The 15,276-nt window shown below is 42.7% G+C and overlaps 2 protein-coding genes across 4 annotated transcripts in view; one reads left to right on the plus strand and one right to left on the minus strand.

The window, feature by feature from the left end:
• Positions 1 to 62: 62 nt before the first annotated feature.
• dnajc3a (DnaJ (Hsp40) homolog, subfamily C, member 3a) lies at positions 63 to 8,097 on the plus strand. Its single transcript, XM_076263667.1, has 12 exons — positions 63 to 153; positions 766 to 876; positions 1,247 to 1,371; positions 2,063 to 2,137; positions 2,380 to 2,532; positions 2,834 to 3,015; positions 3,154 to 3,273; positions 4,932 to 5,037; positions 5,202 to 5,322; positions 6,652 to 6,784; positions 6,938 to 7,086; positions 7,359 to 8,097. Exons 1-12 carry the CDS (start codon positions 72 to 74, stop codon positions 7,514 to 7,516), a joined length of 1,515 nt encoding a protein of 504 aa, XP_076119782.1. The 5' UTR covers positions 63 to 71; the 3' UTR covers positions 7,517 to 8,097.
• Positions 8,098 to 9,128: 1,031 nt separating this feature from the next.
• The window catches only part of uggt2 (UDP-glucose glycoprotein glucosyltransferase 2), a 32,413-nt gene continuing 26,265 nt past the window's right edge, over positions 9,129 to 15,276 (minus strand). For all 3 annotated transcript variants that reach the window (XM_076263678.1, XM_076263676.1, XM_076263677.1), the window contains 8 exons: positions 15,143 to 15,244; positions 14,822 to 14,906; positions 13,934 to 14,116; positions 13,635 to 13,795; positions 13,083 to 13,197; positions 12,838 to 12,954; positions 10,519 to 10,681; positions 9,129 to 10,244 (listed from right to left, as the gene is read on the minus strand). In XM_076263678.1, the coding sequence (XP_076119793.1) occupies positions 10,222 to 10,244; positions 10,519 to 10,681; positions 12,838 to 12,954; positions 13,083 to 13,197; positions 13,635 to 13,795; positions 13,934 to 14,116; positions 14,822 to 14,906; positions 15,143 to 15,244 (949 nt within the window). In that variant the 3' untranslated portion in view covers positions 9,129 to 10,221. The remainder of the gene's footprint in view (positions 10,245 to 10,518; positions 10,682 to 12,837; positions 12,955 to 13,082; positions 13,198 to 13,634; positions 13,796 to 13,933; positions 14,117 to 14,821; positions 14,907 to 15,142; positions 15,245 to 15,276) is intronic.

Consider the following 15,276-nt stretch of genomic DNA (forward strand, 5'->3'; position numbering starts at 1 on the left):
TGTTATGTACTAGTCAGCCAGGGAAAATATTTCAAGTTTGTTTGCAGGAAGCTATCGATTAGTATCTGTTCATGGTCTCAGTAAACCCAATCGTGCACAAAATCCTAAATTACGTTCCATTTGTCCTTGTTTTGATTGACCTGCGATACGAAGGTAAGTTAACTTTAACTTAAGTAAAAGCTACTCTATATAATTAGTAGCATTTTTAATAACCGTAAAAGGTTTACTAAATTAGTTCTAGCAGTCTTTTCTAACCTCTAACCTAATCTGGTTGCAGAGTTTGTTGTGTTGATATGCCAAGATGCAGCCTAGAGTGGATTACAGGGGACCGCTCTTTAACGTTAGCGAGGTGAACGTTAGCCATGTAATGTACGTTAACGTTAAGCCAATTGTACAGCTCCCATTTGTAGCTAAGGTTAATTAGCAGCGCACTGTAACCAATATTTTCAAAGACTAGACTATAACATCAGCGATTTCATGGCGGACAATGGCACTTGCATTTATCAATCAGACTGTTGTACTGAAGTCACTTTTTACCGGTGGTTTGTTAAATTGAGTCGCACTCGTGGGACAGAATTAACGTTAACGTTACCCAAAAGAGTTTCCTCGTGGGGAAGAGGGAGCTATCGTGATGCTATGACAGAAAGCTAACTTAGCCTAGCTGTTATTAGCTGAACGATACGACCAAGTGAGCAGCAACACTCACCCTATGTAACATTTATTTGCTAGGTCAGTAATTAATCTCACAATTTACCTTGGTTGCAGGCGTCAGATGTGGGAAAACTGTGGATGTTGAAAATCACCTGGAGATGGGGAAGAAACTCCTAGCTGCGGGACAGCTGGCTGATGCACTGTCGCACTTCCATGCAGCCATAGGTGAGGGAGTGTGCATCATGATATCATTCAAATCAAATAACAACATTTAAAAAATGGAACATATTTGACAGGAGGACCCTCTCGAAAATGAGATGTCACATCTCAAGAGGCATTCCTCTTTAAATGAATAAATAAATAAATAAACAACATTGGGGGCGGGGGCCTACACATATTCCCCAAAATACCTGTTTCAGCAAAAGAATAACAGGAAATACTATAACTGAACTTGGGCAGTAATGGCTTTATTTGTAATCGTGAAAACCCCTTTTATTTAATTACTCAAAATCTGTTCCAAACAATATTTTCAAATGTATAGTTTCAGAAGCTTGAGTAGCAAGACATTGTTTTTATACTTTGTGTTCACTTTTAGATGGAGATCCAAAGAATTACATGGCGTACTATAGAAGAGCTACCGTATACTTTGCGATGGGAAAATCCAAATCAGCATTGCCGGATTTAAGCAAAGTTATTGAACTCAAGCCTGATTTCACAGCAGTGAGTATTTTTCTTTGCCATGTCTTGAGATGCATCAGGGGCCTCCAGATTGTTTAAAAAAAAATATGAGAAGAGGGAAACTCCGGGTTTCCCGTTCCAGTAAAAAACTTTGGGTCAGTTGCCACAGCAACCCTGCTCCCTAGCAGGTTATCTTTAACAAACCCAGTGTTTCTCCATACCTGTCCCCCTGAGCTGTTATCAGACACATGGGTTGTCATTGTCGGGTTATCAGTCCGACGCAAGGGCGAATTCATTTGCATAGCCTAGGCTACACCCAGGGAGGAGAGATCATGAATATATTAACCAACGGATATATTAACTCAGTGAAATGTTATCACTTTGAAATTAACAGAACTAATTTTATTTAGTTTCCAAATAGTCTATGTCACCATGAATCTAGGCTACTGTATTAAACTCGTTGACAGGTGCAGCAACATAGTAGGCCAAGGTTGAAAATATAACAAAATGATGATGGCTTTTCCTAGTCATCGGGCACACAGTGAACTCTGAGTGAGCAAACTCTGTGCAGATTAAACTAATCCATATCTGCTGTATTGGAAATGGAAATCTCAGAGTTTCCCATCTCAGGGCTGATCAACCCAGAGATCAGACAGAGAGTTTGTTTTTGTTTTTGCTTTTGCACTCTGTTGACATTTAAGAGAAAAATTAATCCTCTGTTTTGTTTTAACAGGCAGTACTTCAGAGAGGAAACCTCCTGTTGAAGCAGGGGAAGCTTGATGAAGCAGAGACAGACTTTAAAAAAGTGGTAAGGTAGTCCAGCTTTAATCACATTATTTTGTGAATTGGGATGGGATCTGGTGTCTGTAGCAAGGCTGTTATGATGTGACTAAGACTAATGGCTTTCTATTCTCTATTGTATCTGGCAGATTGTGCCCTTTCATATTTTTAAATATTGCCGTTGCTTTATAGCCTATATTTATTCTGCTGCATGGTGTTATTTCTAATAAACTTTGAAATATGACCTGTTATATCTATCCTGCTACCCAGCTCAAATCAAATCCCAGTGACAAAGACGAGAAAGAAGCCCAAAGCCAGCTCACCAAATCAGACGAGATCCAGAGGCTAGTGGTCCAGGCTCGTGCTCACTTTGATGACCGAGATTATAACACTGCAGTGCTCTATTTGGATACAATAATTGAGGTGAGAAATTCCAAACACTCAGTCATACTCTAGCGATAGGATTGAACACCTACCGGTAGACATTGTGTTTTAATACATGGCAGGTACAGTTGATGGTCTTCTATTCAACTAGTTTTAGATAAACTGAACCAACTCTTTTAGAAGGGGTTGAATATGGTGTACAGCAGTCTTTCTGCATGTAAATGACAGAATATGGCATGCTTATGGCACCACTGTGTTGGGGGGCTTTGTGGTGTCTTGCCTTTGTTTAGGCACAGCTCAGTGCAGATGAGTTGAGTGTGAGTGTTTGTTGCCCTATCAGACATGCACCTGGGATGTGGATGCGCGAGACATGCGAGCTGAATGCTTCATCCAGACGGGCGAGATGGCAAAGGCCATCACTGACCTAAAGGCCACCTCCAAGCTGAGGAGTGACAACACACAGGCCTTCTACAAGCTCAGTAAAATCTACTACCACCTGGGAGACCACGAGACTTCTCTCGAGTAAGAGCTTTGTTTGAGAGACGGCAACAGGCCACACTGTCACAGCTGCAGTGACCTTTACGTGTGTGTGTGTGTTAAAGAGATTGCTGCTCAGGTGTTGTTGGTGTTGTTGATTTCAATGAAAATCTCTTCCGTTAGTACGATACGCGAGTGTCTGAAGCTGGATCCAGACCACAAACAGTGCTTCAGTCATTACAAGCAGGTGAAGAAGTTAAGCAAACAGATTCAGGCCGCAGAAGAGCTCATCCAGGAAGAGAGGTACGTTTTCATATTTACACACCCTCGGCTCATGAGGCCATTTGAAATGCAATGCGTAAATACCTGGGGCTGTATTCACAAAGAAGCTTAAGACTAAAAGTAGCTCCTAACTGGCGAATTTAGGAGAAACTCCCCAGTAAAATGATGGCTGTGTCACTCGTAATTTTAGGACTCCTATTTCTTTTTTTACTAAGAGTAATTCACGAAGCATTAGCCCTAAAATTAGCAGCACCTAAGTAGGGATGTAATGGTATGAACATTTAACCTCACGGTTATAGTGACCAAAATTATCACGGTTTTCGGTATTATCACGGTGTGTTCAATATGTTCAGAAAGCACTGATAGGCCTACAGAAGCTGAAATAGTTTCAAAAAGTGTCCCTTTCACTTTTTTCTTGGTCATGTTTAATTGACTACGTGCTTATAGCTGAACTTACCCTACCATAACTTGGAGTTTGCTATTTCTGTATTTGGATCCAATGAGTGAGACCAAAGAAAGCGTTCAAAATAAAACTTTAGGCTACTGTATTCTCCTGATAACGTGAGTGGAATGGATTTAATATGGGCGCAAACATAAAAAGACGCAGGGTACAGTGCACATTTTGCGGTGAAAATGTTCTGCCTTTTAAAATCCGGTGTAGCCTAATCCGAATCGTAGTTAAAACCATCAATTAGACAACAGAATCAGTAGGGTACCAATTTTGTTTCATTGTACTAGGCCTACTGTATGTCAAAAGCAGGCTCGGATCAAGCTGGGAAGGATTAAACACACGGTTTCCACACTGCGGTAATCAACTGATAATTATGATATTTGAAAAGAAAACGGTAATTGTTATCGTCAACATTTTTATCGCGGTTTACCATTATACCGGTAATCGTTACATCCCTACACCTAAGTCTGGGACGGCTTAGAAAAAGTCGAGAGGATTCCTTACTCAGACCTATTCCTTCCTTACTAAGACCTATTCACAAACCATCATAAGCAGCTGTTTGTAGCATTTCACGTTGCAATGTTTTTAAATGCACATGCAGAATCAGATCTGTCACATGTAATTGTGAGGGATGCAATAACTCCACCAACAACAACCAAAACATTCATTGTCAATATTTAAACTAAATATAAAGTTTCATTGTAAAACAAATTAAATTACCTCTCATCTATTCAAACACGACTATACAGATTTGTTTGAAAAAATGTTGCAAAGATACTGCATCAATCTGTAGTGCATTCCATTACTAGGCTATTTGCTTTAGTTTACAGCCTGTCGTCTTTATTTATTTATTTTTACCACTCCTCCTTTGCGGTAGCCTACACGTGTAGCACGCTTTCTCATAAACAAAGACCTGTCACTCATCATCAGCCAATCACTGTGATCATTGCCAGGAAGCTCATGCATGAGAATTGACGTCATCCATAGCAATGGAGACTCACTCTTACTTTAGGAGTTGTCACTTTTCCTTGCTAAGAGTAGGTCTGAGAGGCTTTGTTAATAGTTTTTGAACACTCCTGGCAGTATTTGGTCAGTACTGCTGTAAGCTCAAATGTTCAAACAATGCAATTTCTGTATATGACCATCATCATCGTCGTCATCATATGTCTGTTATGCATACCTAGAGATGCATATTAAAAGCAGCCTCGTTCATTTCCACATTATGCAGATATGGGGATGCTGTCAGTAAGTATGAGACTGTAATGAAGACTGAACCAAACGTGCCTCAGTACATTCAGCAAGCCAAGGAGCGCATCTGCCACAGCTTGTCCAAGGTGAGCTGCAGTCTCTGGCCAGCAGGTGGCACTCTGCACAAACAAATCTGCACTGGAATCCACATATCTGAATTTAAGCAGAAAATTATATTTTTCCATGACATATGAATTGAAGGCGTTAATGCCTGTTGCTCTGACTCACTAATTAATGTTGTACTTTAAAGGACCAGCAAGGTGCCCGAGCCATCCAGGTGTGCAGTGAAGCCTTAGAGTCAGAGTCCAACAATGTGAATGTGCTGAAGGACCGAGCAGAGGCCTTCCTGCTGGAGGAGCAGTATGAAGAAGGTAAAAGAAACTTCAAGATCGAATAGCAAGATACCTGCTATTTCTGTACAGCAATTCCTTTCATGTGAATGTTTTATAGACATCTAGCAGCAAAATCTTGTCAACACAACTGCAGCCGTAAGGATGAAGAATGGGGTACAGTGAGTGCACCCCGACTATTCAGCTCCTCTAGATAGGAGCCGAGCAGGGAGCTGGTCATTAATCAGCCCGGTGGGGCCAGTGCATGGGTTGTGCCAACACACCTCTGCCTGCTGCTGCTCCTCCCGCCATCTGTGCCAACTGCCAAGGCCGGGAGAGGAGCGCAGAAGAGAACACCCGCAGGGAACCGAGCCAAAAGGAGTGTTTCCCCAACAGCCGAAGGGTGCACAGCTAATTGCACTGCTGCTGTGCCTCAACAGAAACACAAGTCCACCCCAGGACTCTAGACCTTTTTGCCTTTGTGGATCGATCTACTTCCTGAATTAGTTCATTTTTTCTTTTTTTTTTTACCCTTGAAGGGGGTGTTCCACAGCACACCTAGATTGACTGTGAGAGAAAGGGTTTGGTGTTCTGTGTGCAGATGTCCAATCCAATCATTTACCACTCACAGTCTCTGCACGTTTGCTGGTATTCAAATAGCCTCCTGTGTGTTTGTTTTTCTGAAATGTTTACTGGCCCTCTGAGCTGTCAGATACAAATACCCCCACCGTCTTCCCAGCCACTGCCATAGCAACCATGTGTACGTGTCTTGGGGTTGGGTTGGGGCAGGAGGTGTGTGTGTGAGTGTGTGAGAGAGAGAGATGAGGGGTGGGGAGCCGTGTGCACAAACAGTAAATTGTCATTAAAGCACTTTAGCTGCTTGGGCGTGAAGCACAGCAGTCGGTGGTGGCGTCGGGCACTGGGCCTGCTTTTAAACTGTCAGTGTCCCACTAGAGCAAGCATTTTCAGGGTAAACAGCTTGCGGTGAGAGAGCGCGCCGCACACTTCAGTACACGGGAACTCACAGCCATATCCCTCCTACTGCTCCAAGCAGATGGCTTCTGGGGCCGAGGGAGCGAGGCCATGTAACTGTTTAGAGGATATTTCTACCTGCCTGAACATTTCAGTCAGCACCCTATAGTAATATGTCCATCAGTACGCCTGGGGCTATAAGATGAGCCATTTCTTTTGGGATCAGCTTGGTGAACTCACTTGGGCGAGATGAATAGACTCATGGTTTGACGACTCAGGAGGCATTTGGTTGGCATTTAGAAAGTAGCTGTGTAGGATGGGGGGGTCAATTCAGTGAATGAGAATGGCTCTAAAGCCCAGGTCAGGTAATGTTCTCTTTTTTTTTTGCACTCTTGGCAGCCATTAAAGACTTTGAGAGCGCCAGGGAGCACAGCGAGAATGATCGCCAGATAAAGGAAGGACTGGAGCGAGCCCAGCGACTGCTGAAGCAGTCCCAGAAGAGGGACTATTACAAGATTCTAGGAGTTAAGAGGTGAGGTGCACAAACCAATGTGCTTCCCCATTCAGCCACAGTCCAGCATGTTCCCTGTTCAGGCACAGTCCAGCATGTCTCCTATTCAGCCACAGTCAAAAATGTTCCCTGTGTCCTCTCTATAACTGGCCTTGTCCCATGTTGCTATGGCAGGACGGCTCAGAAGAAGGAAATTATAAAGGCCTATAGGAAGTTGGCTCAGCAGTGGCACCCAGATAACTTCCAGGACCCCGAGGACAAGAAGAAGGCTGAGAAGAAGTTCATTGACATTGCACAGGCCAAAGAGGTGCTCACTGATCCAGGTAGGTGATGCTTTTTTGAGCCAGACTGACATATGAGAAATGAGGATCATATTGGCATTGTGTCCTCGTGGAAATGGATCAGTGGCCCAGTGCTTTTCATTTAAAGTATAAGTAAGTATATATACTCTTTTGATCCCATGAGGGAAATTTGGTCTCTGCATTTATCCCAATCTGTGAATTAGTGAAACACACTCAGCACACAGTGAACACACAGTGAAGTGAAGCACACACATTTGTGCAGTTATTTATTTTATTTTTCTATGCTTCTGCAGAGATGAGAAGTAAGTTTGACCAGGGGGAGGATCCCATGGACCCAGAGAGCCAGCAGGGCGGTCACCATGGCCACCACTTCCACGGGGGCTTCAACCCCTTCCAGGGCTTCAATCCTTTCGGTTCTGGACAATTCAACTTTAAGTTCAGCCATAACTGAGAAGCACCGGAATGATGCCTGACCAACCGGTGACCTGCTTCAGGTCATCATCCAAATATGGGGTCAACTCCCAATGTGGCCAAACTAACTAGGATCAAACCTCCATGCCTTTCCACTCTACAGGAGCATCTGAGATCATCAGCGCTGTGTGTTTGTGTGTTCCTGCACTTATGTCTGAATGATAACAAAGAGACTGAGTACAGTACATCTGTACTGTGAGTGACCTCAGCTCGGGAATACAACCTACTTAATGCGTGCATGAATACTTGAAGCATCTCCTTTCTTCAGGGATCTCAGTCTTGAGACATTTTGACCATTTCCAAAAACAACCACTGCATCTTTTTGTAGTGTGATGTGTCAAAAAATACAATTGTCAATTATTCTTGGGATTCTTGTGTATATAGAAAAAAAAAACATTATTTTTATATGGACTAAATCATTTTGATTTGTACATATCTAAAAAGAAGACTATTTATGCCTATTTAATTAGTTGGCTCTGAAGGAGTCACAATTAACAAATGTAATGTGAACAACTGCAGAAGAGAATCCTCGTGATAACAATAAAGTTGTTCCACTCTTGAGTTCTGTATCATCCCTTGCACAAGTTGACAGTAAATGAAGATGGATCACACCCAATTGTGCACCCTGCTAGATACCTGATGGCACCAAAGTGCTGGTTCTATCCAGTGGCAAATTGTAATCTTAGTGAATCCCTAACTGACAGCAGGGTTCAGATAGATTGATGACACCTTTATCCAAGGCTTCAAAACCTGAACCATGAGCACATCACACTTAAGATGAGGACAAGACACAGTGGGCTTATCAGATTTCCACATGAGCTCAAAATGTATTTCCCCTAAAAAATACATTAAAAAACATGTTAATATTGCAATGTGCTATTCTTCACATTTGTATTATTCTTTTGGACCATGAGACCCAAAAGGGGAAATATCTGAGACTGAGAGAGTCGGCTATAATGACAAGAGTCAGGGTTGTGATTCTTCAGTTTTTAAATGGAATTCCATTTTTTTTTTTTACTTGAAAATGAGACCTACACAATTCGTATAGATCTGATGAGTTTTTTTAGGGGGGGGGGGTCTGTGGGTGAGAGGTAGACTATATGTCTGTATAATTCAGGCCATAGACCTCTCCAGAATAAGTCCCGCCTCCTAACTTCCGTATCCATCCAACCTTCGGTCGTCAAATGTCTATGGGAAATAACATGGCGTTTTGAAAGATCGTACCTGTCAAATTCTGTAGGTGACAAAGTAGAAAAAGCTGCTGGGCAGATTGGCCTACACACTTCTGCCATCTAGTTTCCACTGGATTTTTTGATTTTAGCACCGACAATCAAAAAATCCAGTGGAAACTAGATGGCAGAAGTGTGTAGGCCAATCTGCCCACCAGCAACTCCACCAGCTTCGTACATTTTTCTTTTTTTTTTTACCTTTGCCAATCACACCCCTGCAAGAGTACATGTAAAGAAATAAAGATTGATTTGGTGAAAAGTTAATCTGGGTATAGTTGTATTCCAGTTGAGTCCATAACTGCTCAGGAACGATCTAAAGCCATCAAGGACCCCTGATAATGAATACAAATACCACTCATCAAAGAACGTTCCATCTTACCTTTATTCCTGAGAGCATTGGTATGAAATATGAATACAAAAGACAGACTAAGGCCAAAACATATTAATGTATCTGTGATGATATTCCTATATCCCTGTATACGCATATTAACACAGGGAAAAAACAAACTTGCATTTTTACAACACATTACCAGTCGAAGAGGCAATAAATCTAGAGCTGTTGGAAGAATGAACACTTTCCACTGGATTCAGCCAGTGAGTATCCAGGTCTTAGATACATACAGCCCTGCCAGGTTCTCAACGCAGCCTGTAAATTATTACACAGGTAACTTAGAATGTATTAATATACACTAACCTCTGGTCCAGGGAGCAAGACTCCCACAACATAACTTCTTATGAATGCTATGTATGAAAATATTTTGTCAAGTGTATACTTTCATTACGGACAGTAGTGCAATAAATGACTATACACATGATCAAATGAGCCAGATATTTTAAAAGCCAAAGGGAATGTACGACTAAGGGAATGTACAAATAAGGGAAAATTCCAGTAATAAAAAATGGACAATAATTTCATGTTTTTAGAATGGCAGGTCTCCATTTTTCATAACTTTGGATAAAGGATTGTATACAGCAGTTATGAAAGAGGACTGACAGATATACAGGACCAATGCATACTACCCACATACTGTGGGAATGGGCCTCAGGTGAGATATGGACAAATGAGAAAAATTATTCCTACAAACCGGAGCAATGATGAATTTATGTTGTACAGAGTCATACCACAAATACCAAGAGCTGCTCCAGACCCTCATTCTTCACTGTTCTTCATTTCAGTTTCACAGGAAAAGTACGTGGTCATTTACAGCAGTTGGTGCTCAAATCTGACAGAAAGCTTGACTTCATCCATAAATACAAAAGTACGAGTATACGAAATAGTTCTTTTAGAAAATAATTGCTGAGTAGCCCCACTGGTGTGGCGACGCTTCAGCGGTAACACTTGCTGGCAATGTTCATGAGAAATGTACATCTTTGCACAGCTGCAGTCTTCAAGCTTCACAGGAGCCTTAGGTGCAAATCTCACTTTCCTCTTCAGCACGGGGCGCACCGACAGGTGCTAAAGTTCATCACGCTGATTTCCTGAAGAGGGAGAAGGTGACATGCAACTCAGTCTCTGAAATGTTGTTCTGAAATGTCTGCCGTACACACCTGTGACTAGACGGCAAAACATTTTTTGCTTGACAAGAGTTATCCCATATTTGATTTGACCACATCATAAATCAGTCATAAATAAGCTCTGTGATAGGCAGTAAGAAAAGCATGCAGTGGAAGCATAGTCTGTGGTCTGGAGTGAGGACAGGCATAATGTCCATGACAGACACTTCTCACTGGCCCCTTTCCTGCCTGGACTCACCTCTGTTCTCTGGTGCAGACGGAGACTGACCGCGGGGCTGCTGGTCTTCCTTCTCATCGATGCGCCGGAGGAAGTGCTTAATCTCCGTGTCGTACTTGGTCCACTCGGGCACAATCCTGGCCGCAGCGGCAAGCTTGGGCTCCTTTGTCTTTGGATTGTTGCACTGCGGAGAACAGAAGAGTGGCCCCAGGCCCAGATCATCAGCACCATCCTGCGCTGCCCTACTTAACCCAGCCACTCAGAGCACATTGGATTCCTGCCACCATCAGAAAGGCATTAGCCACACTGTACAAGGACAACTAGGATCGATCTTTTACATTTCATTTCTGATCCTGTTTCAGAAGTCATAAATTATAACGTTTGAGAAACACCAATGTGCCAATCCACTCTCTAAAAACAGGACTACATTTTGAGTTGCTTGTAAATAATTAATGAGCCCTAGGCTTTCAAATCCATATGATTCTTGCAAAAAGCAAAATACAAGACATATTTGACTCTTAATTAAAAAATATACCATTACAAAATTTGGAGTATGATACATTATTTACTCAAATACAACAAAACATTTGGGAAACACTGCTATGGCCCTGACAATGGCACAACGCGTTCCCCTTGCTTTCATTCATTCAAGCCAACCTCAGGACGACTCTTCCATTGGGATGCGTTTCAGACCATTGAGCCTGAAGGGGAGCCGCTGCATTGGTTATTGCGTGATGGATGGCAGACCCTGTAGAAATGGGCTGCCCTGTAATGGAGAAGGGCCTCTCCTGATCACTGCCATTCATTTGACTGCGCCTCAACTAATGAAAGCCTCCCAGCAGCAGTGTCCTCGCGGAGCAGCGATGAGAGTGTAAATGAGACTGCTATTCCTGGCCCCCGTGTGCGACCGCACATTTCAGCAGGAGGGGGAGACGAGGAGACCGGGGCAGGTCAGGGTGCCGCTGAGAGCCAACATGAATATCCACCGAGTCTTTGGGGAAATCCAGCAGAGGAAGAACCCCGAGCCACAGGGCCACAGAACACACTGCCTTTGTGATGGCCAGTGAAATGGAGTGGGTCTGTATTTGCATTCAGAGATGTTCTCAGAGCACAGACTTCAGGGCACGAAGGAATTATTGATTTTTCTTTGCATCTGTGTAAGGTGGTAAAGAGCACCAAAGTGACTCTAATTATGTGCCATTGGCAAATTCTACAAAGAGTTAGGAGTAGGGTTGCAAAATTCCGGGAATTTTCAAAGTTGGAAACTTTCCATGGGAATTAACGGGAATATACGGAAATTAACGGGAATAAATGGGAATTAATGGGAATAAACTGGGAATTTTTAATATGGCAAGTTAGTCTATAACAGGGAACTTATACGTAGTGGACAAAACCCCATCTTGCAGAATAATATTAGTTAAAACAACCTGATTTAATGCAATTTCAGTCAAATTTCTACCCTGCACATACGTCAATCCCATGCACACAGCAATCAGCACAGCACACATAAAGGAAACCTATGGTGCGTTCATGTGCATGGGGAAAATAAATTCCCAGTGAAAATGTCATCTCATGTGGGAATAACTTGTGTGAAACTGGGGGAAGTTTGCAAACAGAGTTGTCCAGTTATGGGCTTGTCGTCACATTTGTCCTCATTCAAATGGGTGCACGTCATTTTGCATAAACTGTAATGGAACGATTAATCTGTCTGATTAAGCTTATATATAATTTACATAATCTATAAGGTTTGGTTGGTGTGGTATGTTGTGTCATTATATTTTTATTTGTTTTACCATTTTCTGGGATTCTAACTTAACAAACTGATAGTCAGTGTTCCAACCAATTGGATTTTGTTGTTGAGTGGCGTTGTGCATCTTGGCCAGTTCAGTGGTTTCAGTGTTGCTAGCTTAGCACGCTAGTAAACCATATGCAGAGAATGGGATTCCCGCTAGCATGGTAGCTAGCTTTGTATGCTATGCTAAGCGAAAATACGAACAAACAAATCATTGCTTATTACGAAACAAAATGTTAATGTCTGTATATGAAACAGTAGGAATTACAAAAAATTCCCAGTTAATTCCCGTAAATTCCCATTAATTCCCATCATTTCCTTAAATTCCATGAAAGTTTCCAATTTGGAATATTTCCAAAATTCCCCAGCTAAACTTCCCATGGAAAGTTTCCGGAAATTTACCGGAAATTTTCCGCTCCTTTGCAACCCTAGTTAGGAGGCTGTGGTAAGAAGCTAAGGGCCATTATATGGATAAATAACTACCACCAAACATAAAACACAGGGTCCTATGGCATTTTCACGTCATAGTTGTGTTTGCTGCCACTCACAAGATCTATGGTCTTTGCTGTCTTCTTGGACACATCATCACACCAAGTCTCACACCACAGCCATTCCTGGGGCAGAGACTTGATCGCCACCTGGTGGATCATGTTGTTGGGGAGGTCCTGTGGAAAGCAAGGGGAAGTAGGTTGTTGAATTATTCAGTTTTCACCTCTCATACAGCACACAAAATTGAAAGATATCTCACTCATTCATTTCCCAAAGCATAACAGTGCAGCATAACAGCACTAACCTGGTCCAAGTTGGAGAGGCTGTTTGGGTCTTGGCTCAGAGCTTGGTACTGACCACGAAGGCGATCACCTGCCGCAATCTTCCTGAACTTCTTCAGATCCACCACATACAATGCACTGGAAAAATACTCAGATAAGTTTACAGATATTCAAAAGCCAAAAACAGCGCATCTAACACAGAGTATTGGGAAGATATGCAGTCTATTTATGTGCAATGGCTTTTTATATGTCTTTGTAAGCTTTTTACAGAATATAGAAAATGTGCCTATTTCTCACCATAGTCCATTTGGACACAGGTAGCTGCTTTATATCGTTTCAGAATCTGTAACCCGATCTGTCCCATGTAGCACTGCCCCATCCCAGAGACTACATTACAACACTTTTAGGCAGTATCAGTTGCAGTTCACCATATTATTCAGTTTTTGTCTCTCTTCACCTATAAAGGGATCCTCTAAAAATATACTGCATTCTCTGGCTCAATTTATATTACTACACTGGCATTCCTGCCTTGTGTGTATTAATATTATCATTAGTAACGGCACTGGAGGATGTACCTGATATGGTATTTCCTGTGGCCCAGGTGGGAGGCCCAGTAACCCATCTTCCAAAAGCGGTATCCGTCCATCTCCTTGCGGCTGTCGCAGAACGGCGTGTAGCCGTAGGGGGCTCCCTCCAGATCCAAGTCCCTTAACTCTTTCAAGTCTGTCCGCACAATCTGCGGAGGAGGGTGAGATCGCACTCAGCTCAGACAAAAAAACTCTGAGTCAGTGCAATTCCACCTACAGGAGAACTCACCGGAACTGATTCCGTTCCAACACAAGCAGGCTGAAGCACCACACACAAACCCGCTTACCTGATCGGCGTCCACAAAGATGATTTTGTCCACGGCCAGGGGAAAGAGCACGTCCAGGAAGAGGATCTTGTAGCCCCAGATGATGCGCTGCTTCTCTGTCTGCTGGTGAAGCCAGCGAGGCCACTTGTATTGAACCAGCTCATATTGGAAGCCGTAGGCCTCCGCCATGTGAGGGATGGTTTCCTGCAGGGTGACGAGAGTGACACACACACACACACACACACACAGAGACACACACACAGACAGAGGAGCCAATATAACACAGCAGTTCTGCATCTCCTAGCAACATCTATTTTGCAAAAATGTGTTGGAATAAATTAAATCATCCAAGAATGCTAATGATAGAGGCAAGATAAATGTCCCATAAACTGAAATATCTGAGACATCTCTGAAGTGCTCTATTAATAACTAATAATAATTAATAACTAATTAATAACTATAACTATATATAACTAATTAATAACATTAATAACTAATTAATAATTAATAATTCAAGATGGAAAGAAGCGTGAAGTCAGTCAAGTACCTATCCATTTTTATTATTAACAGGTAGCAGAAAAGTAACTGTCTGTTCCTTCTCAAATCGTTACATTTTGCCAAGACATCTCTCTATCCTGCTGGTGTCCCTCTATTTTTACCGCATGTGATTTGGCATAGTAGGCGTTCATGTATATAGACTCAGCCCTATAGGAGGAGGCAAGGAGGAGATAAAAGGGGCCGAGTCACAAAGGAGAAGAGCACATCCCACAGTGCCTTTCATCGGCCCAGCACAAACAAATCCATTCCTCGCAGGCAGGGGTGAGGACCAGCGCTGGAAGAGTGCTCCTGATGAGAGCAGGCCAAAGGACAGAAAGTTTTCACAGCGTCGTGCAGCGCAGCGTTTTTTACCTTGAAGGAAGGGGAGAGGTAGTTCTTGAGGAACCAGAACTTGATAGGGGTCTGGGTGTGCTGGAGGACCGACAGCATCATTATTCTACAGGAAAGAGAGAGAAAGATAGATAGAGAGAGAGAGAGAGAGAGAGAGAGAGAGAATAGGTGGGAGAAAGAGAGCAAAAAGCGAGAGAAAATGAAAAAGAGCAAAGATCAGTGAGTCTCCAAGGAAAAAAGGATAATAAAAGGAGTGAGGACACATGGGGGCTTCAGACTACCTGTGTGTGTGTGTGTGTGTGTATGTGTGTGTGTGTGTGTGTGTGTGTGTGGGCGTCTCACCTCAGGAAGCGCTCGTACAGATGTCCAGAGGCCACAGAGAAGATGTTGAGCACATCCTCCTTCTTCTTCTTCTCCCCATCCTCTGAGCTGGCGCCGGTGATGCTGCAGGGGCCAACACAGCACATTATGCAATT

The sequence above is a fragment of the Alosa pseudoharengus genome, unplaced genomic scaffold (genome assembly GCF_046254945.1).
Source record: "Alosa pseudoharengus isolate Yale_2024_CS ecotype anadromous, Long Island Sound unplaced genomic scaffold, YU_APseudo_1.1 YU_APseudo_1.1_scf_3, whole genome shotgun sequence".
Taxonomy (NCBI): domain Eukaryota; kingdom Metazoa; phylum Chordata; class Actinopteri; order Clupeiformes; family Clupeidae; genus Alosa; species Alosa pseudoharengus.